This window comes from Talpa europaea (assembly GCF_964194135.1).
Source record: "Talpa europaea genome assembly, chromosome: 12".
Taxonomy (NCBI): domain Eukaryota; kingdom Metazoa; phylum Chordata; class Mammalia; order Eulipotyphla; family Talpidae; genus Talpa; species Talpa europaea.
This window is the reverse complement of record NC_140079.1, coordinates 72,957,777-72,985,129: the sequence shown is the minus strand read 5'-3', so window position 1 is coordinate 72,985,129 and position 27,353 is coordinate 72,957,777. Positions and strand designations below refer to the sequence as shown.

At 53.7% G+C, this 27,353-nt stretch overlaps 2 protein-coding genes across 2 annotated transcripts; one reads left to right on the top strand and one right to left on the bottom strand.

Annotated features, from left to right (window-relative positions):
* Positions 1 to 1,573: 1,573 nt before the first annotated feature.
* On the bottom strand, positions 1,574 to 5,865 carry COX19 (cytochrome c oxidase assembly factor COX19; the record flags this gene model as incomplete). Its single annotated transcript, XM_084249345.1, has 3 exons — positions 1,574 to 1,652; positions 4,853 to 4,964; positions 5,784 to 5,865. 3 exons carry the CDS (start codon positions 5,863 to 5,865, stop codon positions 1,574 to 1,576), a joined length of 273 nt encoding a protein of 90 aa, XP_084105471.1.
* Positions 5,866 to 13,484: 7,619 nt separating this feature from the next.
* On the top strand, positions 13,485 to 19,025 carry CYP2W1 (cytochrome P450 family 2 subfamily W member 1; the record flags this gene model as incomplete). The annotated part of the gene is made up of 9 exons (XM_084250133.1): positions 13,485 to 13,658; positions 14,897 to 15,059; positions 15,425 to 15,574; positions 15,650 to 15,807; positions 17,161 to 17,334; positions 17,668 to 17,806; positions 17,902 to 18,086; positions 18,481 to 18,622; positions 18,829 to 19,025. 9 exons carry the CDS (start codon positions 13,485 to 13,487, stop codon positions 19,023 to 19,025), a joined length of 1,482 nt encoding a protein of 493 aa, XP_084106259.1.
* Between the last annotated feature and the right edge of the window lie 8,328 nt (positions 19,026 to 27,353).

Genomic DNA, 27,353 nt, shown 5'->3' with positions numbered 1-27,353 from the left:
TTTGTAATTACAACCAAAACTGCAATAAACAACCTGTGCATTGCATGCTTACTGTTGGAAAATATAAAATATCTTGACAGATGTTTGGTTTTGGTGATCAAAACCAAGACTTTCTTTTTACAAACCAGGCAATATAAAAGAATCTAGTTTTTAGAATACTGACAGTGCCAAAGTGTAGACTGTAGCGGTGGTGCAAAACCATGTGGTCACTGGTGCTGTCTGGGCACCAGGGAAACGAAACCAGCATGAGAGGGACTTGATTCAGGGAGGACCTACCCAGGAGACAGTCACCATACAGGACTGAAGCCAGGGAAGTGGACATGCCTCTACCTCCTGCTGGCAAGGGGCTCAGGCCTAGGTCACCCAGCAGAAGTAGGAATTGGGACTGGGTCCTCATCTGCAAGGACCTGGAGAAGGCTTAGTTAACTAGGTTATGGTTTGAGTGGGGATACAGCCCAGATTCTCCTCTCACCATGATAAAAGCCAGCTGATGGGGAAGGCAATCTATAGGGGCCAGCCCCTCCCCAAAGCACTAGGGGCAGAGGGCAAGTAGGCCCAGACTTAGACAGCGCTCAGCGTTCTGTTCATGGTTCTGAACTCAGGCCAAATATTAAAACCAGCTCAGAAATCCCGCTCAGGATTTGGACCCATGTGAAGAAGAAATGATCTGAGGCCATTGTGGCAGTGCGGGGCTGAGCACAGCTACTCTAGAGGCAGCGGTGGAGACAGGACACTATGGCGCCAGCACAGGCATGGGCTCAGGGAACCCAGAAGCAAGTGCTCGCCCACATGCCTGTGTGTGTTCTTATAGAACACGGAAAACGGACACTTAAATGTCAAACTACAAATGTATTCAATCTTCAGGTACAATAAATGAGTTCTTGAACTCAAACACCTAGTTTTACAAATATGGCCTGGTACAAATCAAACAACAGCACTCTGGTAGAAAGGTGTGTGGTTCAGTGAGCATCAGGAAAACAGTCAAACATGTCAAAAGCTAGAATTTCTTACTTCCTAGGATGTAGCCTACTTTGTAAAGAGACAAATAAAAGCAAAGGAAATAAACTGTGCATATATTAGAGTACAAAAAGGAAACCATCTTGCAAGGAAATGGCTTTCTGACAGCATCTAATTGACCGAAATCTGCGAACATGGACAGTTAATACTGAAGAAACAGACAATGCTATAGATGCTATAAAAGGGCAGTTTTACAGAAGACCCAAGGCACCCACTTACTGAGGGAGGTGTCACTCTGGCATTCTTACCACCTCTGTCAGGGGCATCCCCAGAACTACTATACATGCAGCTTTAAGGGGAAAGCCTCACTCCTGGGGAAAAATGAGAATCCAAAGGACTAATAAATTTTCAAAATAATGTGGGAAGCTTCAGAAAATGAACAATTCTCTAGCTCTGGACACACCTGAGGCAGGGTTTCTCTACTCTGACTATGTGCGGCTGGCAAGGGCACTGCCCAGTCACGCTGCCCAGTAAGTACACTCGGCGGGGGGATCAGTGTAAATGCTCTGTCCCAGAAGCCCCCAACACAGCCCGGTGTTCTTCTTCCCATCAAAATTTATTTTTTTGTCTCTGACTTTCCATCTATCAAATCTCCAAATCCCAGTTTTTCCAGTGGTTCTTGTGCCATCAGTTGCCTAAAAGAAAATGGAAAGTTGTCAAAGTGGATGGGGAAGAATATGAAGAGCGTTGTCCAGGGAAGGGCGGTACCCAGCTGTCCATCTGCTACCACCTCACCTCACACCACTCTGTCTGTGAGACAGACCCTGACAGCAGTACCTTGACACCTGGGCCCCCTGTTGTACTCTCCCCATGAGGCCAGGTATTAACATGACAAACAGGAACGGCCACTCTCTGAAACCTGAGACCTGAGCTCCTGGGGTAATGTGTGTGCCTCTCAGCTCAAGTCACTTGAGGTAAGGTGTGGGCAGAGCCTGCCATGCACACTGGGGCATCCACACAGGATTCACCAAGTCTGCTCCCATCCCAACTCTAAATTCAGGGAGAAACCAGGACCAGGAAAGGAAGGGAGAGCTTCAAACAGACTCCCCAGCTACCACATTCTGGAGATGTGATGAGTCCAAGGGCCCCAGCTTCAAGACCCATACACACTAATGCTGCATAAGCTTCCCTTTCATGTCTGGAAAACCAGGAAACTTCATGGAAAAGGTCACCAGTTAGGTCTGGAACTGGGAAATAGGAAAGGGAGGGGAGGCAGGAAGGCAGAAAATGCCCAGGAAAAGCTAAGACAAGAGGTGAGGGCTCCAGAGCAGCATGAGCCTACACGTGGTACACTCAACCTACCAGCAGTGCCTGCAGGGGAGGCAACTCAAAGCCCACTCGGGCTGAGGCTGGGATGGTGGGTGCACTGAGACCTCCTGTCAATGCCTCCCTGTCACATGGCATGCTAGCAGGGTAAAGAGTCAACAGAAGACCCCAATAGGCAGGAGAGAGCCCAGACAGCTGTAGGCAGCTGGTCGCCCCCAGCAGGCAGTCCCCTGCTGCACCCCAACTTCTTGGGCTCCACAATGTCCAGGAAGTTGGTAGAGCTCCAGGATAACACATGCAGAGATCTGTCACTTACCACTCAGGAAAATGTCCCCAGAATTGCAAAACCTTCAGTGCAGTTTAATCTGGCTAGCAGATTAAAGTAATTCTACAAGCACTGGAACATACAAGACACTCCTTAAACTCAAATTAGGCAAACTTAGCAAAAGAATACGAAAGAGCTGGCCAATAGCCCTTAAAATTGACAGCAATACACATATGGCCTCTGTAATGACTTAAATGTCAGTTTCCACTCTGTGGGTGGTCACTGGGCTGACACATGATGGGGAACCTCTTCAGTGGGGTGTGGAAGAGGTAGCAGGTGATCCTTGTGGAGACCTTGGACAGATCAGGCTGAGATTAATAACAGGGATTGCTAGGAATGTGGCCCTAATGAATATGAAACACATCAAAACTTTGTTGCCCTGAATCATGAATTTAATACCCCTAAGATGATGGTACTGTACAGCAAAAGTTGAGAGTAATATTGCATTCCACAAAGACGCCACTTGATTTTTTTGGGATGATCTGAATGGCTCAGTCCTGAATGCTGACCATGAATGTTTTCCATGGTTGGTTCCCTTATGCTAAGGAGATGTTTAAATCTCCCTTTTGGCTTTAGGACTCAGTGGTTGTTTTTGGTGACCATGTGAAGGAGCCAGATTTTACAGAAGACTCACAGATCTGTTGAAGGGCTATCTGGAACCATGTCTTACTGTCTTTCCCTCCTGGCTCCTTCTTTGTGCTTCTAAACACATAGTTCTTACTCACTCTCATGAGGACACATCGTAAGAAGGTATAAGAGGGTGTGTGATAAGAGCAAAATCTTGATACAGAATCTGGGTGAAGGAGGTTGGACCATGTTCTACCTTTGAGAATATTCACTAAAAACCAACCAACCAAAAGTCTAATCAAAATAACTGACCAAGACAAATACACACTGTGCAGTCACCTCAACATCGTCTGACCAGCTAGTGAAGTCACTTGAAATCATGAAACCTACAGAGTGGCATCTCTGTCCAGCGGCCCCCTATCCTCAGCAAGCCAAGTTGGTCTCCAGAAACTGATAAGCAAGACAGCACCACACAGGCATCTGGGCAGCTCACTCCCAGGGTTAAACAGGAAGAGACAGGGTCCTCCTGCTTGCTCGGCCTCAAAAGCCAGGAATCTCTGAAAACCCAAAATAGCAAACCTTCTGGAGCAAGGACAATGTCATCAGAGAGGTGAGTGACCTGCTCACACCTCACCTGGTAGAGAACCTCAAATCATCTCCAAAGTATGGCAGTGCCAACATGAAACTCACTTAGTTCCAGTTATTAAAGATGCATTAAAAGACAGTGACTTTAACATGTGGAGCCCAATGTGCTACATAAAGACGGCAAGAGTTGGATTCAGTGTGGCTTTTTGTCAAATTTAAGTCTGTGTGAGCCAGAACCCGAGATGGCAGCACAAAGGGCCTCACAGCAGGCCCACTGCCAGAAAGGCTCCCCCCCAAAGTCCCAATGACCATCCACAGGCCCGCAACACACCTCTGCCTGGAAAACAACAGTGCTGAGGGGAATGTCTAAGTTTGTTATGGGAAAATGGAAATGGGGCTCAAATTGGATTCGTTCTTCTTCAGCACAAGGCTGTGTGAAGCCTGGACTCCTTAGTGAGCTAATGAAGGGCTCAGGAGGCAGAAATAAAAATTTCCACCACCACTTATAATTATACATTATACAGTTTTCTCCATTAAGGATTGGAATTTATTTTCTTAAGAAAAATTTCAAGGACTTGTAATTATAAATAACTTTACTTTGTTGAAAAGTCAGCTTTGGTGAATTCTGGTTAAGACAGGAAGAATCATTCATCTTTCATCATTTCTTAAACAGCCTATTGTCTTCCCTGTCACATTCCCAGCAGCTCTGAGAGGAACAAACTGCAAAGCGCATATTTTTATGGTCTGAGAATGTGAAAGAAATAAACTGCATACCCACAATCTTCAAATCTTTTGACTCTGTCAGCATTTTTATGATGTATGATGGTGAAACCTGAATGACAGGTGAGCAGCATCCAAATTTGGAAAGAAAATACTGTGAGATATGCAATCATATATAAATGCCCTCACTCAAGAAAAGGTTCTCATGATTGCTAAACAACTTTTAGTACAACTTAATCTGATAAGCCTCAATTTCACGGTGAAATAATTCTACACCAGGTGAACCCAAGACCTGAACAAAGCACATTACAATGACTTCTTGGGAAAAAAATGTTTTGGTGGGAGAAGTCACAATTGTCAGCATGTACTTGCCTCTCCATTCTGCATTCTAAATATTCTTTTGATTCATTTCTGCACAAAGCATTTTCAAAATTTTTGTCACGGAGGCACTTCATGAATTTCTCTTTAAAGCTTTTACATTCACCTAGAACAAAAAAAGAAAATCAGCGTTTTCTTTTTAAAGTGAAATATGACATGTTCACACAGCAGCCCGAGTAGTAGCTGTTTTTCCTTTGGAAACATGATTTCCTCAGACACATGCTGAAAACGACACAGAAAACAAATCGACGACGGTAGTAAAGCAAGCACATGATAAAAAGGGGAGAATCTACACGGCGGGAAACATGAGTGTTCATGTTATGATTCCACTCTCTGTGTGATCAGAATTTTTCATAGTAAAATGGGGAGAGGGCGGGGGGCGGGGATCTTCAAATTTTCGAAATCTTTATATTCATGGTAGATCACCTCTGTGGTTTACCCAAAACCCAGATGTCTGCCCACAAACGTGCGGTGAGCATTTTCCAGTTCTGCCTAAAATACCAATAATGAGCCGTTTAAGCCTCAAGTTGAACAAATCACAAGCTTCGTAACTGGCAAAAGAGTTTTTTTAACTGCGTCTTCTTTAAAGCGCCCGGCACACCCTGCTCCCTAAATAAGGCTCTCTCGGTCCCGGGCATCTCTGCTCAGACAGTGGGGGCCCGGGCCTCAGTTTCTCCACTGGCCAGAGAGCACAGGCCGGTGGCCCCACCAGGCCGCTGCGGCCCCAACCCAGCCCAGGTCTAGGCCCAGGGAGTCAGGAGTCCCGGAGCCGGGGCCGGGGGTCGGGGCTGGGGCCTGGAATCCAGGGTAAGGCCGCGCGGGGCGGGCCCGGACCCCGTCCCCGGTGACCGCCGACTGCAGCCGTTTTGGCTGCCTCCTCCCACCACTGCGGCTCGGAGATCGGCTCGAGGCTCCCACCGCTCACCGAAGTGATCCAGCGGGAAGCTGCCTTTGTCGGGGGCCCGTGGCTGGAAGCTCTTAGACCCGAAATTCATGGCCGTCGACATGATAACGACGCCCGGTTACTCCGTCCAGGATGCGCGCCATACGCAAGGCGGCCGGCCGAGCGCCGAGCGCGACCTTGGGAGCGCCGAGCGCGTCGATCGGAGGGCGGCCGTTCGCCGCAAGATCCGCCCCCCCGCCCCCGCCCACACAAAGCCCCGCCCCGATCCACGGAACCCGCCCCCTCGACAGCTGAGCTCTGAGTAACCCTGACTCCACCTGGCATATTTCTCCCTGCTTTCCAATCTTGCCCTGTCGACCCTCACAAGCATTCAACGGCAGCGGCCAAGCCACTGTTTCCTTATGAGGAAACTGAAGCTCAGAGAGGTCCAGCAACTTACCCAAGGCCACACAGCATCAATCCACAGTGAAACCAAGGGCAGGCAGACTCCAACTTCTTGGAATACTGTGTCCAGGTGTCTCTGCACCTCAGTGGGTCTGCAGGGCTTTTCCCCACGGACACCAATGGCCTAATCTCAACAGGTGCTTACCTGTTGAGAAATACATCAAGGGAGCTGATGTTAGTTTTCTTGGGCTGCCACACACTGGGCAGCTTAATACAACAGAAATGTACTCTCTTGGTTTTCTGGAGGTGGAAGTCCCAGATCAAGGGGCAGGTAGGTTGGTGCCCTCTGAGGCTCTGAGGGAGATGCTGCTCCAGAGGCTACATCCCAGCTCCTGCTGGTATGCCATCAATCCATGTCTTATAGATACATCACCCCATCTCTACCTGTCTGTACTGGGTTCCTCCCTGTGTTCATGTCTGTATCTAGATACCTCCTTGGTGTAAGGGCACAGTCATATTGAGTTAGGGACACCCTAATAAATTGTAATTTAACTAATTAAATCTAATTACATCTGCAATAACCCTGTTTCCAAAAGGACACACTTTAAGGTATTGGGGATAAGGTTTCAACATATGAATTTGGGGGGGGACACAATTCAACTCATAATGGTGTGAAAGTGCATAATAAACAGTTATACCCCTGGCAGGTGCTTGTTATTATTGTTACAGCAACGAGGACAACAGTGAAAGGACTCAGTGGAGACCCCAGCTCCCTGGCAAAGCCTCTTCCCAGTCCTGTAGCCTGGGTACCCCACCCCTAGCCCATGGTTTTGGCCTGGAGGTGGGGGCCTTACTGTGGGCCATGAGTTGCCATGAGCTCCAAACTCTGTCCATTCATCTGACCCTCCCACCACATGCCAGGCCTGGAAAGAAGCAGATGGGTCCTCACCAGCTGGCCCCTCTGGTCAAGCCTTCTTGCCCCAGGTTGCTGATGTGACCCAACATCACTGCTCCTAATGTCAAAACGAGTCAATTCTAGCAATCCAGGATCTTGCAGAAAAGGGCCTGGCCAGCAAATCCTAATAGCTCCTACCCTGGGCCCCTTTTTTTAGACCTGGCTCCACCCTCATCTGGAAGGCACCTAGCTCCTCCTTTGTTGGATCCCTGTAGGCCTGCTCATACCATTGGGTTTCTGTGCCTGAGGGCTATGTGTGTCCTGTGCCAGCACAGAGCTGGCACCAAATGCTGGTAGGCCATCCAGCAGGGGTCAGCAGGGAGAGTTCAGGGCTACCGGGAAAGCCCATTCCAGTTGTTGGGGCCTCAATCAGCCTGAGGCTCTGGGTCCACTTAAAACTACAAAAGGAAAACTGTACCTTGTTCTTGTCAAATAAACAGCCATTTTACATGGCTGGAACCAAGGGCTTTGTGCTGGGTTATTCATTAATATGTTTCCAGGGCTGTGAACAATAGAAGCTGTTATTACCCAGCAAATAGCACTTTCCACTTGACTAGATCATGCCACTTAGCAATAAAAGGGACAGGCCCTCCCCACCCCCAGAGCTTGCTGGCAGCCTCTCACTCTAGGGGCCCTGAGGAACCAATGACCATGAGGTGACAGCCAGCTTTTAACTGACACACTGTACCTGGCAAATGATTACTGCTTTATCCAAGATGTTTCACTGGGAGAGAAAGGAAGGACTTTTATCGGCCTTACACAGATACGAAAAGCAGGATGAGGAACTAACATTTTTGGAACCCTCTTTATATGCACAGTGCGGATGTTCAGTTCTTTTTTTCTGATGCTTTTCATTATGACAGAACATGATTGCTTGTCATATGTGCAAAGAGGAAATAAGGGGTGGAGGGAAGTCAAATTGGGAAAGGCTAGGTGGTCGTTTCATTTATTCTTTCTTCTTATCCTTCTCAGTCATAGTCAGGATCATCGTGAAGAAAGTAACAAAATCTAGGAAGAGGTCAACCAGTGCCAGATACAATCCTTATCTCCATTTTCAGCCTTTTCAATAATGAGTTGAATATCAAAAAGGACAAAGCCATACATAGCACCAGTCCCACGCACAGGTTCGCCTGGAAAAGCCAAATGGATCCAAAGAAACGGTTCCCCAGGGAAAAGCGCATCAGGCTGACATCAAGATGCCTCCCTGAAGGAGGGAGCAGTGGCACCTGGCCTGGATTAACTCTGGTAAAGCAGGTGAAGATCATTGCTGTGCCCAGGAAGGTCGGGGGTGAGAAAGAGGCCGGGGTTGGTGGCTGTGCCTGATGCCAGAGCAGGGCACAAGCCAACTCCTGTGAGGAAAGCAAATCCAGCAAGAAGTCCCAGCATTTTTTTGCTCAATTTCCTGGCTATGGGGTATTACTATCAGCCACATCCTCCACCCCAGGGATACCGACACAGAGAGCAGGCCAGCCCCATCTCACACGCAGAGAAGCACAAAGATGTCAGGTCCCTTGCCCAGTTGTATAGCCAGAGTGTGAGATGTGAATGACCTGCCACCGTGCAACAAACAGCCCAGACTCAGGTATGTGAAGCTTCAGTGATTGTTGCACTCAGGAAGGAGCAGAGCAGGCAGACCTTGACGTAGAAGGCCTATGCCATATCATGGGCAGCACTGAAGCTCAGTCTAGACAGCCTCTTACGAAGACCCACAGAGAATAAAGCCACTGGACCCAAGAATCCAGGGGAATTATTCCAGATTCTCAGGACATCACCCATCCCTGGATCAATCCTTGTCTGAAAGTAAGTATTGCCCATATTTCCATTTTAATAAATTCTGCTGCCTCTGGGTAGGCTCCCTTCCTTCCCTCCACCCCTGTTATTTTTGGTCCCATGTTGGTGGTCTCTGAATCTCGACCTCCTTGGGGTTTAGGTCCACGTCCTTCACGTCTATGAGTGCTCCCATTGTATCACCTGGTGATAAGCGTCAAGTCTCTGCTGTGTCTGTGAGCAAGTCTCAAAGGAAAATTAGACAAGTTTTGTGTAACTTAGAAAACTGAGGTCATTTTGACCCTGTTTCAACTGCGTTAGGGGCATCCTAATGCAGGATGACTTCATCTAAACTTCATTTCACCTGCAAAGACCCTATATCCTAATAAGGTCATATCCTGAAGCTGTAGATGAACATGAACACCATTTGACCCAGTGTACTGCTCCAGTCAATTTGGGGTTTTCCCTTAATAATAATGCCTACTGGCATAAAGCAGTTGGGTTCAGATGCCATGTGACAGGGAAAGAAGTCCCATATACATGCCCGGAAGAACCTTCAGGAAGTGAAGAGGTAGGGGACCCTGAAGTTCTGAAGTTCGGGGTTATATGCTTGGAAATTTTTTTTTTAAAGATTTATTTATTTATTTATACAAACACTCGGTACAGTCAGAAGCGCGGGAGGGTGAGAGAATTCACCAGAATCAGAGCGGAGAGCATAGCAGGCAGACTGACGAAATAACACTGCTGAGGGGAGCAGCGGGCGGCAGGAGAGGTCTGTGTGCCATGTGGGACCCTTACCCGGTGGCCAGGGATCGAACCGGTGCTACAGCAGCCCAGTGCTCAACCCCTGCACCACCGGGAAGGCCCTTGGAAATTGTTCTTGATGCCAAGAAAATGGGTGTGCTGACATCAAGAGGAGGTGTGGGCAGAGAAGAGAGGGCAGGACAGCCTGAAGCTCCTACCCAGCATTTGGCATCAGATATTGGGGAGGGGAAGAAAAGAGAGCAGTAGGGAGGCAGGAACACCCAGAGAACATTGAGCCGGGAGGTGAAAGGCTCCTGCCTACTTCTCCATGTCTGGCCAGAGGTGGGAGGAAAGAGGCTCACCTTTGTGGGCCTGTGGGTACAAGGACTTCACAGGGCATCTGAGAATGTTTGCTGGAACCTAACAAGGAGTCAATCCTCTGGTCAGGGACTCATTTCTAAGAACTTATTTGACATCATCTGTTGCAACTATGCACACAGGAACACACACACAGATATTTTTAACAGGATGTTTGTGACAATGTGAGATCAGAAACAATGGGAAGGCTAGCCATGCCAGAGAAGAAGTGATACAGAGGATGGGAAGCTGCTGAATGACCCCAGTCACATTGTCACCTTAGAGGAGGGAGGGGCGCAGGGGCAGGAAGGGACCTGGAGTTGATGGAGAGGCTCACTGTCCGGCATGGGGCAAAGTTTCATGAATGTAAACATATCAAAACTCATCCAACTGTCCAATTGAACTTGCACAGTTCACTGTATGTGAAAGTTGTAAGAACAAAGTCACAGGGGCCTCCCTGGTGGCACAGGGGGTTAAGTTGCAACACTATGAAGCTGTCTGCAGCTACTACAGCATGAGTTCAATCCCCAGCCAGGGAGGTGACCCACAAGGCACAGCAGACCTCTCCTGTCCCACCCACTGCTCCCCTCAGTAGCATATTTCAGTCAATCCGCCTGTTCTGCTCCCCACTCTGTCTCTGGGGAACCCTCTCACCCCCTGCACCTCTGGCCTGTACCCCAGTTCTTGTTTGCATGAATAAATAAATCTTTTTTTTTTTTTTTTTAAAGAACAAAGTCACATACATTACGGTGCCACGTATCCCTGGAAGGAACTGGAGCAAGTGGCATTTGGCAAGGAGCCCATTCTGCACTAAGGCCTTTCCTGGACTTCTGGGCCTTACTGGTGTGTGTCGTCTATCAAGTGGACAAATATCCAAGCTGGCACTGATGTAATAGTCTGTTGGATGTGCCCCCTGGTCTTTGTCAATCTAATCACCGAAGTCAGGACTCAAGATGTGATCTTCCTGTTCTAGGCAGCTACATCCTAGGCTGGTTGCTTCCAAGAGACAGAAGTAGCGAAGCACCCGGTCGTGCAGGGAAAGGGCACGAGGCAATAGCAGCAGAGATGGAGGATGCGGCCACCAGCAAGGAAAGAGGCCGGCAGAAGCTGGGAGAGGCAGGAAGGGCCCTCCCCACCTTGGAGGAGCCAGCTCTGCCTGCATCCATCATACAGACATCTGGTCTCCTCTGAGAGAGTAATCTCTGTCATGTTAAAGGTCCCAGACTGGGTTCTCAGCCGTCATTGGGAGCCCTGGACACTCATGTCGTTGCAGAGGCTCATGGCCAGCCCCCCAGTTCCACCCTCATTGGCTAGATATGCCCCTGACAACCCTGAGCTTAAGTTTGCTCATCTGACACTGAGCAGTTCTGGAGCCTGCCTTGCCTCCTCAGGCCGGTCCATGGGGCTGGGTCCTACCGTGCTCAGGGAGCCTGTTTGCCACCTTGTCAGTCACACACTGTTTGTTCTGTCTGTACTAAATCCTGGGCACCAACTAATGGCTAGGAATAGGGTGCCCCTGTGCAGACTGGGCAATCTGGGGCTTCCAGAGGGGGAGTACTGCCTAGGACCCGGCTGTGAGCAAGGGGCAGAGTCCAGGGCTGCCCTGAATATGGTTCCCAGCATGTGCTCTTCACTACCGAGCTCATCTTGCTGGACAGTGGGATGCCAGTCAGAGTGTTGTGGTGCTGGAGTGTCCCACTTCCTCCTCCGTGAAATGGGGGCAGTCCCCCAATGCTGTGGGAAGGAGATGAAGGGTCCTGCAGATGAGAGGCCAGAAACTGGTTCAGCAGGGGTAGTTCTGGAAGATCCTCCCCACCTGCACCACTGCCCCTACAGGGGGCACGCCTGCTCCCGAGAAGGAGGGGTCTATGCAGGTGCCCAATCTGGCAGCCCTGAGATCTGGGCTTCATGCCCAGCATGGCTTACTGGCATCCAGGCCGTACCCACCTCAAGGAGAAGGTTGAGGAAACAGAGCCCCCACCTCAGGGACCCCAAATTCTTGCCTCCAGCACCCCAGCCACATTATGCTTTCCTGCCGCCAGGGGTATCCCTCCTAGTGAGATCCCTCGACCGAACTCTGGGGTGATGACCAGCCTGCCCAGCTTTCCCCATGCCGCCCACCTTGCTTGCTCATACTTCCAGGCTTTTCACAGGCTGTGCCCTCTGCTAACATGTTCCTCTGTGACCCTCTGCCACACTGACCTCTCCGCCAGGCTGAGAGGGCCCTTCTAGGGTCCGACAGCATCCATTTCTGTAACCCTGGCCCATGGAAGAGCCCAACGCACACAGGTACTCAATTAAAGTGTGTGCAATCAGTCACGTGAACTGCCCTGGGCTGACAGGACCCCCACCCTGCACTCAGGAGCAGCTAAGGCAGCTTAAGTGACTCAGCAGGAGATAGTCAGAAAACTATCACCCCACTGCACCCCTTAGCTGTGCAACAGGACAGCAATCTTGGAGGTGGTGAGCACCCCACGGCAAGAGGTGTGCAGATCTGGGAGGCGGTCAGGTTCCTTAGGCTGCTTTAGCTCTGGGGTCTGTGTAAGGACATGGACAACACCTTAAGAGACAGGCCCTGTGGTAAGGGGCCCTGCCGGCAGGGACGGGGCTCTGGCTGCCTCATGTCAGGGCAGGTGGCGCAAAGCAGGCCCAGCCACTTCTGGTGCCAACAGCCTGCCTGCCCCTCAAAGTGATGCCTCCACCCCTCCCAGTCGACCACCAGGGTTTTGGAGACCCAAGTGGGGCACAGACAGACAGAGGCTTGTAAACTCGGCCACCTGTCACCCAGCATGCCTGGCCCAGTCCCCACCCTGCCTGCAGAGTGGGCCCCTCTGAGCAGCAGCCCTGACCCCACCCACCCCTGTTCCAACCACAGAGACTATCACTGGGAGTGAACTCCTCTGTACAGTGCGGGGAACAGATGGTGGCTTCAGAAGGCCCTGGGATTTGAGGTGTCTGCTGTGCAGACCCTCGTGGTCTCCACACCTGGTATTCTCCCACTTGTAGACACAGGTGGTGGTGAGCATGGGAGAGATCTGTGATCCTCCTGCCCCACACAGGAGCTATGCTGAGGGTGTCCTGCCCCAGACCCAGAGCATGGGGAGAGCAGGGGCTCCTCCCTGCAGATCCAGGACTGGGTTGCAAAGCACTGAGGTCCCTGTGCTGATGGGGAGACTGAGGCAGAGGGCCATGACCTGCAGGAAGGGGCAAGCAGTGAGCACAGTGTGTTCTCTCCAACAAGGCCAGGGACGAGGATGCCCCAAGCACAGGACCCAGACATCATACCCCCAGACAGTCTCTGGACCCCTGCTCGCTGCCACAGGCTCGACCCCACATTCCACACACGCCTGTCGCTTTAAGCTGCCTGGCTGTCCCCTGCAAACCGCTCGTTCCACATTCTCGGGGTGGTGGGGGTGGGTGGGGTGCTGGCACGCCCTCCTGCCCAGAGGCCTATAAGGCACAGGGTGGGGACGTGGGCCCAGGAAAGGGAGCTGGGGCCTCGCGCCTGCGTCCTCATGGCCTTGCTGCTCCTGGGGCTCCTGCTGTTCCTGGGGCTGTGGGGGCTAGTCCATGTCTGCACCCGAGCCCCCTCCCCAGACTCACACTGGCCCCCAGGGCCGCGCCCGCTGCCCCTCATCGGGAACCTGCACTTGCTGCGGGTGTCTCAGCAGGACCGGTCGCTGATGGAGGTAAGTTGGGGAGGAAAGGTCCTACAGCTCTTCTCCCTCATCCTGGGCCCCAAGCAGGCTCCCCACCAGCCCCAGTCTTAAGGACTGTGGCACCTCTAACCCATTTCAAGGGAAGTCCAACTCTGTTGGCTGGGACCCCTGTGGGGTAGGAGCCTGGCACTGGTCTGGCTGGGGCACAGAAGGCCCAAGTACCTCCCTGGCCACAGGAAAGCAGATACACCATCCAAGGAGCAGTGGGCCAGGAAGGACAGGCTAGGAGGGCTCCCTGAAGGAGGCAGCATTTGCTGATAGCCTGCAGGGCCAGGTTTGGTGGCACCAGAAGGGAGGGGCAGGCACTCCTGGGAACATCCCTGTGTGGCAGAGGCTGGACAATGAACTAAAAACGACCTGCTCACAGAGGTACCATGGGGCAGGTAGATGCTGTCCGAGTGCAGCTAGACCTGGGCAGGAGGCTGGAAGGTCCTCATCCCATGTTAAAGGCAGGCAGCCTTGCTTCGCAGCTAGGAGTTACTGGCTTAAGGGTGAAGTGAGGTGCAGGCCTAGCCCCTGGGCCCCTGAGGGCCACCCAGCCAACCTTCCCCTCCCAGCTCTTTGCTGTGATCTCTGCTTCCAGTACTGCCCTGGGCTGCCAGGCAGGTGGGTGGAGAAGAGGGGCAGTGGTTCAGCCACTCAGGGGAGCTGAGGACCCACACAGTGCCCTGGACTGAAGCAACTTCCCCACCAAGTTGCAGGCACTGGGCTCAGGGCTCTGTGTCCAGTGCTGGCACCAGAGACCACTGACTCTCTTGCTGGTGGCAAGTGGCCAGTGGATAGGATGGCAGAGCCAGGTCGAATCCCAGCTTCTCAGTATACACGATGAACAGCCACTCACTCCCTGTCTCCAGACTTCAGCTCCCTCACCTATGATGCAGGGCCACGACAGCCCTCCCCACTTTGGGGCAAAGGGGATGGCACACACTGAGGCCACAGCAGCCAGCTCTTACTGGGCTGCTATGGCTCTTGTCCTCCTACTAGGTGGGGCAGGCTAGGGTGAGAAAAACTTTCCTTTTCCCCAAAAAGACCTTATGACAGCCATATCCCACCTTCCTGGAGACATTGCTCCCCAGACCTGCTCTGGCCAAATGGACCTCCCCTCTGTGGCACCGGGGCATTTGTTCACCCTGCCCCGGTAAGGCAGCCGGGGGAGATCCCAGAACCAGAGGGCGGGGCCACCCCTTGATCCCTGCCTGTGCCCCCAGCTCTCAGAACGCTATGGGCCGGTGTTCACTGTTCACTTGGGGCGCCAGAAGATGGTGGTGCTGACGGGCTACGAGGCTGTGAAGGAGGCCCTGGTGGGCACCGGACAGGAGCTGGCTGACCGGCCCCCCATCGCCATCTTCCAGCTCATACAGGGCGGCAGGGGTAGGTATTTGCCGGCGGTGGTGGCTTTGGCTGAGGGCAGGGGCAGGAACTGGCTCAGCTCCTGCAGGCCTGCTGGGCATGGGAGCCCCTGGACCCCTGGAGCGGTGGGGGCACTGAGAAGGGTCCTTTCCTCCTGGCAAGTGTGGTTCTCAGGGAAATACAGGGTGTCCACGGGCAGGCAGTACCCCAGGGAGCAGCAAATTGGGGACCCACCAAGAGGAATGGAGGCTATTTCCTAGGATCGTTCTAGGAGAAGAATCTTGGGAAGGGTGAGGCTCCAGCCAGGGTCCTGACCCGGTTCCACCCAGTGTGCTCCCTGCATGTGTCACCTGGTGGGTGCTTACCAGGCATGGTCTGGCCTGCAGGCATCTTCTTCTCATCCGGGGCTCACTGGAGGGCCGCCCGCCAGTTCACCGTTCGCACCCTCCACAGCCTGGGTGTGGGGCGGGGGCCTGTGGCTGACAAGGTTCTGCAGGAGCTGAGGTGCCTCATGGGGCAGCTGGATGGCTATGGAGGTGAGTGAGGGCTGGGGACACCCTCTTCCCGATGGTCTTCATCCCTGAAGCCTGTCTCTGTCCCCCGTCCCCCAGGTCAGCCCTTCCCCCTGACCCTGCTTGGCTGGGCTCCCTCCAACATCACCTTCACACTCCTCTTCGGCCAGCGGTTCGACTACAAGGACCCCGTGTTCGTGTCCCTACTGGGACTCATTGATGAGGTCATGGTCCTGCTGGGGACCCCTGGCCTGCAGGTGAGAGAGTACTGCCCCCTGGCTTCTTGAGACAGGCTGGGTGGGGGGCCCAGCACCACCCCTCACTCTTGAGAGGTGGGCAGCCTTGGAATGGATCCAGGGGGCCTGCAGCACATCCTGTCTCTGACGCCAATTGACCAGAGACCTCAGGCCTGTGTCCCATGCTCTGTGAAATGCAGGGTGCCTAAGCAGGAGTCCTGCCTCCCATTCCTGCACCTCCTTATCAGCAACAGATGCTCAAAGGTGGGGGGTTGGAGACTGGGCGTTTCTTCCTGGGACACGGGTTTCCCAAGTTCCCTAGTCCTGAGGACCCAGGGGTCTTCCATCCGACATCAGTCCTTGATGTCTTGAAAATCATAAGAACCAGTTCCCCCTATTGTCAGACTCTGGGGTTGCGTGCGATTCACTCTTTTCCAGAAGGTAAAAGCATCTTTGTAGCTTCTGTCATCGATCACTCTGCCGTTCTCTTAGGCACCCACATCTCAGGGTGGTTTGTGTCTTTATGGTGGCTTCGTGGCTCACACGCCTTCTCACCCTGATCCTCTGACATGAAGCTGTGGGCAGGTGGGGTTGCTGCTGGCCCCCTGATAAGAGGAACCTAGGAAGTGAGTCCTAATTCTGGCCATAGTCAAGTGTGTGTGGGGGACCTCTGGTGTCCTCTGGGCAGGAATATTCAGCCTCCGCGAGAAAGCCAGTCCTGCCAAGGCCAGCCAGGGGCCCCCGCCACCAACGTGGTGGCCTGTGTCCTGGATATGGTCATGGCTGGTACGGAAACTAGGAGGGTGCAGTCAGATGGGTCAGCTCCTGGGGCCATGGAATGTTCCATCCTGTTCCGTTCCTGTGACCAGCTCCACATGATTTGCTCCCAGGGGTCGATAATGTTCAGGGGCCACAGCAGTGCTAGGCTGAGCTGGGATAGCAGGTAGCATCTATTGAGCACTGACTGCGTGCAGATGTGTCAGACAGACTGCTGTGAACCCTGGCTCATGGCGGCATGAGCTGGAGCCAGAAGTTTGCAAATTCTTCCATTTTTTTAATGACTTGCAGCAGAATTTAAAATTATTTCTGTAGCAGCAACCCTTTTCCTTCTCCAAGTCACCCACTTTGGTGGAGGAGGCAGGGCCAGGTTTTCAGGGGACTTGCAGGTGTGCGTCCTCCTTCCCGTACCCCACCCAAAGGTTTCATCTAAGTCTCACTGGCCCGACCAGGAGGGCGAGGGGCCCCTGGCATGTCTGCCTGGTGCCTGGGGTGCACGAGGGGTCTGGACATGTGAACACACCTAACCAAGGAATGATTCACTCCACTGGGGGGAACGGGGCCTCACCCTCATCTCCACCCCGCCTCTGCCCCCAGCTGTTCAACATCTACCCCTGGCTTGGGGCCCTGTTCCAGCTGCATCAGCCCGTGCTGCGAAAGATTGAGGAGGTTAGAGTCATCTTGAGGATGCTCCTGCAGGCCAGGCGGCCACCCACACCCACCAGAGGTCCTGTGCAGAGCTACATGGACGCCCTGATGCAGAAGGGCCAGGTGTGGGGGAGACCCACCCCCACCTTGAGGAGGCCTGGGAGCATCCCAGGGACCCACCCAGGAGGAGCTGGGCTGGGAAGGGGTCTGTGTTGGTCCTGCACCTCGTTCCTCCACCTCCTGACTAGGCACCTCTCTGGGCCTCAGTCTCATCTGTGAAACGGGCATTCACAGTGCCCGCCTCCTGGTTGGGAGGATGCCATGAGCCCAGATGGAGTGGGTGCTCCTAATTGTTCTTTCTGTCAAAATTCAGGGTCCTACCTCTCAAGCCCAGGGCTGGGTGGGGCCCCACAGATCCCAACCTCCCACTGAGCCACCCCCCACCCACTTCTGCAGGGGAAAGATCCAGATGGCCTATTTGCTGAGACCAATGTTGTGGCCTGTATCCTGGACATGGTCATGGCTGGTACGGAAACTACCTCAGCCACGCTGCAGTGGGCCGCCCTCCTGATGGGCAAGCACCCAAGTGTGCAGGGTAAGACCCCATGCCCCGAGGCTGGCCCTGGGTGGGGTCCTCCCAGTTGAGGGGCTGAAGGTTCCCGGGGATGCTGGTGCTACGCTCTGCCGCAGGTCGGGTGCAGGAGGAGCTGGACCGTGTGTTGGGGCCTGGGAGGCTTCCCCGGCCGGAGGACCAGCGGTCACTGCCTTACACCAACGCTGTGCTGCATGAGGTCCAGCGATTCATCACCCTTCTGCCCCATGTGCCCCGATGCACAGCGGCCGACACCCAGCTGGGTGGCTATCTGCTTCCCAAGGTGGGAGGGACCTACAGCCCTGGCCCGTCCCCTGCACCCCCCTCACAGGGCTAGCACTCCTCACTCGTACCTTTTTTTGGGTGGGAGGGATGGGTTGGTAGTCTTGGGAACCCTGGGGTGCCTGATGTCATGGGAAACAGGAAAGGGGGTTCCAGAGTAGGTGGGTCTGTCCTTGGCCCCTCAGGTCCCTTAAACCTGGGACTTCAGCAAAGCAGGACTAAGGTGTCACCTGGTCTTGCTGAGTGCCACAAGTGAAATGGGGATAACACTGAACACAACTGGTGCACCCCAACTACCTTTTCTCCTTGGGGCCCCTCCACTCTGTGCTCCCAGGGTGGAGTACACCTGGGTGGGTGGGGTAACCAGGCTTGGCCCACCTGTTGCCCCGCCACAGGGCACAACCGTGGTCCCTCTGCTGAGCTCTGTACTTCTGGACAAGACTCAGTGGGACACCCCTGGCCAGTTCAATCCGGGCCACTTCCTGGACGCTGATGGGCGCTTCGTGAATCGGGCGGCCTTCTTGCCTTTCTCTGCAGGTGCCTGAAGCTTTGAGGTGGGGGAGACATGGGTGGCCTGGGGAACGCAGGGACTCCAGACTGGTGGGCAGGACCCCTCCCCTAGCTTCACCCGAGGGTCCCAGGACCTGCTCCCACCTACTCATAGGGGACGTGTGGGTCAGCCCATGCCTCTGCCTCAGGGGACAGGTCTGAAGAACCCACTCCTGCCTTGGTTTCCCCCTCAGGCCGCCGCGTATGCGTCGGGGAAAGCCTGGCCAGGATGGAACTGTTCCTGCTGTTCGCAGGCCTCCTCCAGAGATACCGCCTGCTGCCCCCACCTGGCCTCAGCTCCACTATGCTGAACACCACCCCTGCCCCTGCCTTCACCATGCGGCCGCCAGCACAAGCCCTGTGTGCCGTGCCCAGGTCCCAGGGGTGCTGACTGCGGGAGGTACAGCATGCACTGGGGCAGCCTCCCAAGGCCACTGCTCCCAGCTCCCCTGGAGGGTCTGAGTTATGCCCCCTCGGGGCAGGATGGACAGCGCACAGCCCCTCATCAGCCCCTTGCTGGACTCTACAGACCGTTCCAGAGACAGTGTCCACTATGGGCCTGAGCAATCCCATCTTGTGGGGATTGAAAAACAACCCTCATCTGGGCACCATGGGGTGGCAGGAGAACCCCTTCCCTTTCTCCATAATCAACAGCACCACCTGGGTCTGATTCATCTTCCTAAGGCACCAGAATCTTCTCTAGGTCCTCAGTACCCTGAGAATTATGGGTCCGGTCCTCCCCCAAATGCAAAGTTGGGCTTACCTCCCTTCCTTGATCTTCCTCTTCCCTTCACCCTGACCCTTAGCTGTCAGTCACTGCTCTGACTGCACCCAGCTTCCACCAGCCCACTGGTGCAGTGCCTCTTCTCCCAGCCAGGACCCCCTGCTGCTTCCTTTCCCTGTTTTTTTCCTTCCACATCACTCTCACATTCAGCTCCCCACCAGGACCAGCATTAGCCAGCATTCCCACCAGGCATGGGGGCTCCTGACCTGCAGTAGGGGGAGCAGGGAGACAGCAGGTGGTCGCTGGGCCCAGGGACAATATCCACCCAGAGGCAGCATCCATTTGCACCATGCTGGGCTCTGGGATCTGCTAGGTCTTCTGCAGACCCCACTGTCCCTGGAGCTCAAGAAAGACACATGCCCTGGGGGAGGGGTGTTCTGCCTGTAAGCCAGGACCCTGAGCCCTGGGGGAATCGGTATGCCCTTATTGGCAGATGGCCAATGGAGAGGTAGCTGCCAGTAGGTTCGGATCTGCAGGGTGGACAGTGGAATTTGGATGTGAAGGATGTGGGAGTTTACAGGGAGGGTGCTGAGAAGCCCCCAAGGTGTGACCTTGTCCGCCTCTTAGGACTTGATGCAAACCAGGAAACTGAGATCCTGGCCACCCAAAGCTCAGCAGCTTCCATCCACCCCACCCCCCAAGATGTATGGCTGCCACTGTGGCAGGGCCTCCTGCGGGGAGCAGACCCAGTCTCCATACCTGTGGGGCACATTTCCCTTAGACTCAAAGATGCTGGGAGGCCAGGAGGCCAGGCTTGGGTGCAGGGCTGGGACTCAGGGAAGTTAAGATCCACCTATGCCAGCCTCCCTGTGGTGGGGTTTCTTCAACATGGGCCTCCATGAGACATACGCATACACACTACTCTTTTATCTGAAATTGAAACTTACCTGGTCCCTGGTATCTGGCAATCCTCCTGGAAACCTGCCTCTGCTCAGGTGGCCTAGGAGCCTGGCCATGCAGTGTTGGTACTGTCCTGAGCCAGCGTGGGACTTGCAGCCTTGGGCCTCCGGTCCTGGTGCCCTCCCCGTAGGAGCCAGTCTGTCCCATAGATGGGTTGGCACAGCTTCTGGGGGTGGAGAGGGGGACTTTGAGAGCAGCCAGGCCAAATGCCGCCTCTGAGTGCCTTTTCTCTGATTTACTTTTACATCCCCCACCCCCACCCCACCCCTCTTCCACATCTCTTGTCTGCCCCTGGGCCCTTCCCATGACCAAAGCCTTGGCTTTTCAGTCAAAAGCCTAGAACTGAGTCATTGTGGGAGAAAGGGGTCCTCGCTGGGCAGAGCATACAGGGGTGGGAGGGTGGCACGACGGGCAGGGGCTGGGGTGTGGCAAGCAGTTAGCAAAGCTGATGTATTCTGCACAGTGGTGCCCCCTAAGATTATACCTCTCCTTCTCCATGGAGGGAGGCACGGGTTGGGGTCCCTTTTGGGGTGCTTCCTGAGGACTCAGGGAGCGTCAGGTTAGCGAAAAGTCTGACCATGGTGGTGAAGCGGGGCAGGCACTTAGGGGAGCACTAATCGGTGAACAGACAAACCTAGGGCAGCCACTGCCAGGGTTGGTCCTCGGGCCCAGGGATCCAGGGAGAAGTACCCATGCGCCGCGGGGGGGCAGTGTCCACAGGTTAAAATGAAATGACCCAGAACTGCTCAACACACGACTTCTCCAACACCTGCGACAAGTGTCGGGTGTGGGGTGGGGCAGGTTTCCTAGTAATTATGGGCAGGGGCCTGCCACGGGGGAAAGGGGAGGCGGCTCTGCAGAGGAGGTACTGTGCACATATCTTTTATTTCCTGGGAAACTGGGTGGGGATGGGTGGCAAGCATATGCTTTATTGTTCTCTTCTCTCGTCTATCTGTCTGAAATATTTTAACACCAAGGGGCACAGGGGACCTCCCAAGGCTGGGGATCCACCTGGACTGGATAGGGGGGTGCTTTTGGGTAAATTCATACTACAAAATTGGCAGGAATCTGATCTAACTTCATCCTGGTGAACAACTCAGAACACCCTGGAATGCAGGGGAACATTCCAGAATGGCAGCGGAAAACCCTTTTCCAAGAAACTGTAGTTTGAAGAGACTCAGCCCACCTCCCGGGCATGGGCTCTGAAGGGAGGAGGTGGAGGCCTTTTTAAAATCATTACTTTTAAAAGAGTTGTTTTTACCAATGACCTTCACTTTGTTGTAATTCCAGCACAACCCTGTTTAAGAAAGTCACTTCCCAGTAGGAGCCAGGTTCAGGTCCTCTGGGGATGAGTGAGCTTCATTCGGAACAGCAAGACGCAGAAACTGAGATACACTTTTGTAATTTGTAAGAACAGGTGTCCAAATGAACTACGTTCAAAGCTGACTTTTAAGTTTTCTCAAAAGAATCCAATGAATTAGTGGATATTTTATGGGACTTGTTTTAATTTGCCAAGTACAAATTTAAAAAGCTTTTGTGCTCAGTTGAAAGGTAGAGATCCTGGTGGGAAAGTTTAGTTTTTAAAATGTGCAGCTCTGGGTCCTTGTGGCTGGGATTCCCCCCATCCCCGTAGGTCCTGCAGGTGAGAGCAAGAACCAGCGGGTAGTGGTGCCCCTGAACCGCATCAGGGGCAGGGCTGAGCAGTGAGGGCTCTGTCAGACTTGGAGGACCCTGAAGGGTCTCCACATACATGGTGAGGGGTACACCCGGGTGTAGTTCAGGAACCCTGTTTTGGGGTGGGGAGCTCTGGTAGATCTTTAGGAGGCATGTCTGACATTCTGGTGGGGTTGGGCCAACCAGGTCCACGAATGACTTCAGTGTCCTGGTGGCCCATTGAGGAAGCTTCTGGTCCCTGCCACAGGATGGCCACAGCCTGATGCCCTAGTGGGCATGCATATGTTGGTCATCTGGTTCAAGGTCCCCCCCATGCCAGCTGCTTCTAGGGCCCCTGCCACCCCCGTGGACAGTCACTAAAGTCCAGACAAAGACCTGAGGCAGGCAGGGCAGGGAGTTTGTGCTCCAGAGGGGAGCAGGGCCTTGGGTGCCTTCCCAGAGAATCAAGACAATCTGGAGGCACTGATCCCTCTCCCTGCTTGAGGCTGACAAGCAAAAATCATGTAACAACCTGAAGGTGTGCGATTTCTGACACAGGAGACCAAGATGAACGCGCTCATCACTCCACCTCCTGACTCACCACCTCTCATCCCATTTTACATGAGGAAACTGAGGCTGAGGTCTTAGCCTTTCCACAGGAGATAAAGCCAGACACCCTGCAAACTAGGCAGTATCAACACTCCACCTTCAAGTGATAAAAATATAATTTAATAAAAACAGAGCAAGCAACTATCAGAGCTGCATTTAACACATCAGGATGGAGCAGTGGGGTGTGGGGGGCCCCACGCTGGGGCTGCCTGCCCTCCACACGAGGACCCACCCCCACACCCATAGACCAGTTGTTCGGAACTTCAGGGGATCAGACACTCAGTCTGGGTGGTGATGGGTCACCTGTCATTTCTGCTTCAACCACCTAGTTGGTTTGGGTGGCTTCTGTTTTTGTATTTTTCCTATTCTATTATCATATCTTATTGTAATGTATTTACATGCATAAAATTTACCATCTTAACCTTTTTTAAGTATCCATTTGGGGCATTAATATTCACACTGGCGGGCAGTCATCCCCACCATCCATCTCCAGAACTTTCTCATCGTCCCAATCTAGAGCTCTATCCCATCTCCTCCCCCAGCCTCTGGCACCCACCGTCTATTCTCTGCCTCTGTGGCTCTGACAGCTCTAAGGACCTCACATACGTGGAATCACACAGCGTTTGTCCTTTTGTGTCTGGCTTATTTCACTCAGCATATGTCCTCAAGGATCATCCGGAATGTAGCAATGGCATTCCCTTCCTTTTAAGGCTGAATGATCTGCCGTGATGTGAATGGACCACGTTGTGTTTATCCATTCATCCCATGACGGTCACGTCCAAGTTCTGGATGCTGTCTCCTGCTGGCTGCACCTCCAGTGAGCTCAGCCCCACACTGCACAGCTTCTGGGAGAAGCCTCTGCCAGCTTCCACCCGAGGCTCCCCAGATGCTGTGAGGCGACGGGCTCTCTCGATGTCTGTTTCTGCATCCTGCACTGGGTCAGGAGTGGAGGGAGTTTCTGGGGCTGCTCTGGGCTCCAGATCTGTCACCGGCTCCAGGGTTGGCCACCAGCCACACCGCATGTGCCTTGCAGTATCTATCCTAAGTCAAAGAAAAACAAAACCACGCAGCCCCCAAACCATAAGCAAACTCTGCTGAACAAACACAGGCTGCTGTGGCCTCAGCTCAAAGGCCCATGGGGCTCCAAGAGGAGACATTCTTCTGGGAAGCCAGTGGAGCCACCAGTGAAACTGCTACCCGCGGGGTGTAGGTGCCTGTGCGCTCAAGCACACACAGATGCACGCAAGGGCTGAAGATCATGTCGGGGCAGGCCCTCGGGGTCCCTCTGCTCTTAGTCGCCCTCCTGTCACTGGGAAGGGCAGGTCGCCCTACCCCCTCCATCTCTCCACCCCCTCACCCCCACCCAACGACATTCTGGCTGGAGAAGCATTACAGAGCCAGAAGAATGTAAGGCAGAATACATGCTTATATAAAGATAGACTCGACTCTACTGGGGGCCTGAACTGAGGGGAAGAGCTATGCTGGGAAATGAGGTAGAAGAATCCTCATTTTCTTGGTTGGAGGACAAAGGCACATATCAATGGGTTGAGCAGGACGCTTCCATCTTCCCTCAGATTTGTGCCTCAAAGGGCTGAGGAGCTTCCCACCGCCCCTCGGTCCAGAAGGTTCCTGAAGCTTCCCACCCATGCCCCCACAGAGAACACCATTCTTCCTAACAGCACTCCTGACTACGAGAGGGGTACACAGAGCTAGGATGAGAATGGACATGAAGCAACAACATGCCTGTTTTTAACATAAAATGCTGTTTTAACATTTTCCTTCTGGAGCAAAGTGCTTGGCCTTCAGCTTTGTGGGAAAGGTTTGCCTTGCTCCCCTCTGGGGACCGGATTCCTTGGTCAGCCTTGTGGTGCTGTTATTAACAGTCGCTCGAGTGTGCAGCGTGGCGTGTTCTGGAACAGCACACCCGTGTAGACATGAGTTGTTTCCTCCCGAGTCTCTGTGTCCCCTGAGCCCAGCCCCTGCCGTGCTCTGTCATCAAGAGCAGCTTGTTTTTAGGGTTTCATTCACGTGGGACCCCACGCATGCTCTTGCGCAGCCTGCTTTCCTTTCTCTCAGCACGCTGCTTTTGAGATGCAGCCTTGACGTCGCCTGAATCAATAGTTCTCTCCTTCTATTTCCCAGTAGCGCTTACTTTGTTTATCCCTTCGCCTTCTGATGGGCAGCTGGGTTCTTTCCAGTTGGGGAGGCATGTTGAGAGGAAAAACAATAGCCATTATGAGGAAGCTGCTGGCCAGAGGTCCCAGGCAGGCCTGGGTGAGTTGGACTCACTGCCAGCCCTAAGTCTGGGCATGCTGCCCTGCCTTCCATGGCTTGGCCCAGGGCTCAGATACTTCCACCTTGGCTGCCCCTGGGGTCTCATCAGAGCGCCACATTGGCTGGCATAGGGACCCCCAGGAGCTGCCTGTTTCCCGAGTTCTGCCCCATGGGATACATCTGCAGCATCTCCCCTTACCAAGGGAACTGTACTCGGTTCTGTCGGGATCTCCTGGGGAGGAAGAGCCCTCCTTGAGCTGGTGTCTAGGAGAGTCTGTGCTCAAATGAGGGGGTGAGTCCAGCTCTCCAGGGCCCTTCTCCATGAAAAAACAAGGGAAACTTTCCCTTTTCGATTTGGGTGCTGGGGAACACAGAACCATGGTTCTTGATGCTGATTACTGCAAAGGCATGTTCTTTGTATCTTGGGGGACTTCTGTATGCCTAATTCTCAGTGTATTTTTAAGATGTTTCACAGCTGAAGAACAGTGAGGTGGCACCCCAACTGCTCCAGTGTCCATGGACTACCCGTGGAGCCAGGATGCCCTGCTGGGCTGCTGACCCACTTCACAGACTTGCACTGACTTGTGCTTCACAAGTGCTTTCCCATTTATGATGTCACCTGATGGAACACCAGGTTCCATCCCGAGAGGAGACATTCTTCTGGGGACTGGGAAGTCAGCAGAGCCACCCGCTGTCGCTGCTACCCATAGGGTGCAGGCACATGCACACACACAGGGCTGGAGAGCATGGCAGGGGCAGGGGTCTCCAGAGGCTCCTCTGCCCTCAGCTGCCCTCCTCGCTCTGTCTCTAATGGCCATCCTTGGGCCAAAGAAGAAGCTGGTCCAGGCACTCCCACACAGAAGAGGCTTTCAGATGCACCTGCAGTGCGAGATGGGGTCGGCAAACAACCACACAGCAGCACAACCACACAGCAGTACGCCTGTTCACAGGCAGCATGTTTGTGTGTGTGTGTGTGTGTGATCTTTGGAGTCTGTTCTTACAGGCGAGAAGCAGGTGGGACCTGCCCAGCCCCTTTGGACATGTGGGTCCAGCTCTCGAGCTCAGATCACCCCACCACAGGGACCTACCCTCACCAGAAGCATCTGTCCACAAAGTTTTTCATCGTAACTGGAGCTAAAGTCACGGCAGGTACCGATGGTTCCAAACCAAGGCTGGGGATACTGTGCTGGGGTGGTATCCCCGGGGACCACAGCCAGGGAGGCCCAGCCAGGCTAGGGAAGCCTGAGACCCTAGCCTGTGCCTGTACCACATGGTTAGCATTGCAGTGAACAACATTATGCTATGTGTTCCAACCAACCAAGATGCACAGTGTTCTGATCGCCTACTGCACCCCAATAACACTGACTCTGCTAGGGGGCAGCAGGGGCACACAGTGCAGCCATCAGAGGACCTACCATGGCCTGAGTGCCAACTGGGGTGTTGAGAGGCTGAATCCCCAGGATGAGTGTGATGAGAGTCGAGTGGCACTTGTGCCTTATGCCACACTGGGAGGGGCCTGAGCTCAGGGGGGAGGTGTCAAAGGCCCTAAGGCCCAGTTTTAAATCCACCATTTTATGATGCAGGTCGCCTTCCTGAAGGTGTCTCAGGCCCTAGCTGCTGGCTGACAAGCAAGGACCACTGTTCCCTGGTGCAGCCTGGGAAACTCAGAGCCCTGGGCTTGTGGGGTTCTGGGCCCACGTGTTCTTCTATTTTTGTGCAGAGAGCAGGCATTTCCGGGCTGGAACATGCTCCCTGCCAATACTTGGAAGTGGCAGGCCTGCCGAGTTAGTGGTCAGTCAGTCCACAGCCAAAGTGTGTGGGAGGTGCTGGCCTGGGGGCCATCCCAGGGAGGCCACAGCTGTGGGTGGCCTCCTGGCCCGACACATGCTCACCCTCAGGAAAAGCGCTACATAGTCTGCAGGCATATGAGAACGAATTGCATAGAACAAGCGCCTCAGCCAACTCAGGCTTGATTTATTGAAAATACAGCCGGATTTTCCCTGTCAAGTGAGGCTGTGGAATGGCCCGGGGAGGTTGCCGGGGAAAGGACAAGCCACAGTCAGGACACTTTGGCAAATGCAAGGCCCAAATTCTGGGGACCCCTCACACCTCAACACTGATGAACTGCAGTTGGTGGGAAAGGCCACCTCTGATCAATCAATAAGGCGTCCCTGGTGGAAAGAAACATTTCCGTCAGAAAGCAGTTTCCTCAGGCGATGGAAGGCCACTGAGGCAGGACTAGTGTCTCAAGGTTACGTCACCATGTTCTTCAGTGAGGCATCGAAAACCAACATGATCTATACACAGTTTCCAGCTAAGGAAGGTCAGGGGAGAGAAAGGCAGTTCTTCCTGTGTCTGGTGACCAGGAGGTACATGACTTTGAACCTGGAGGCCCCCAGGCCACTAGCCACTGCTGGAAGAAGGCATTCGGGCTGAATCCTGAGAGGCCCAGGGCCACCCGGTTCTGCTGCAGGCAGTGGCCTTGCCCGCTGGCCACCC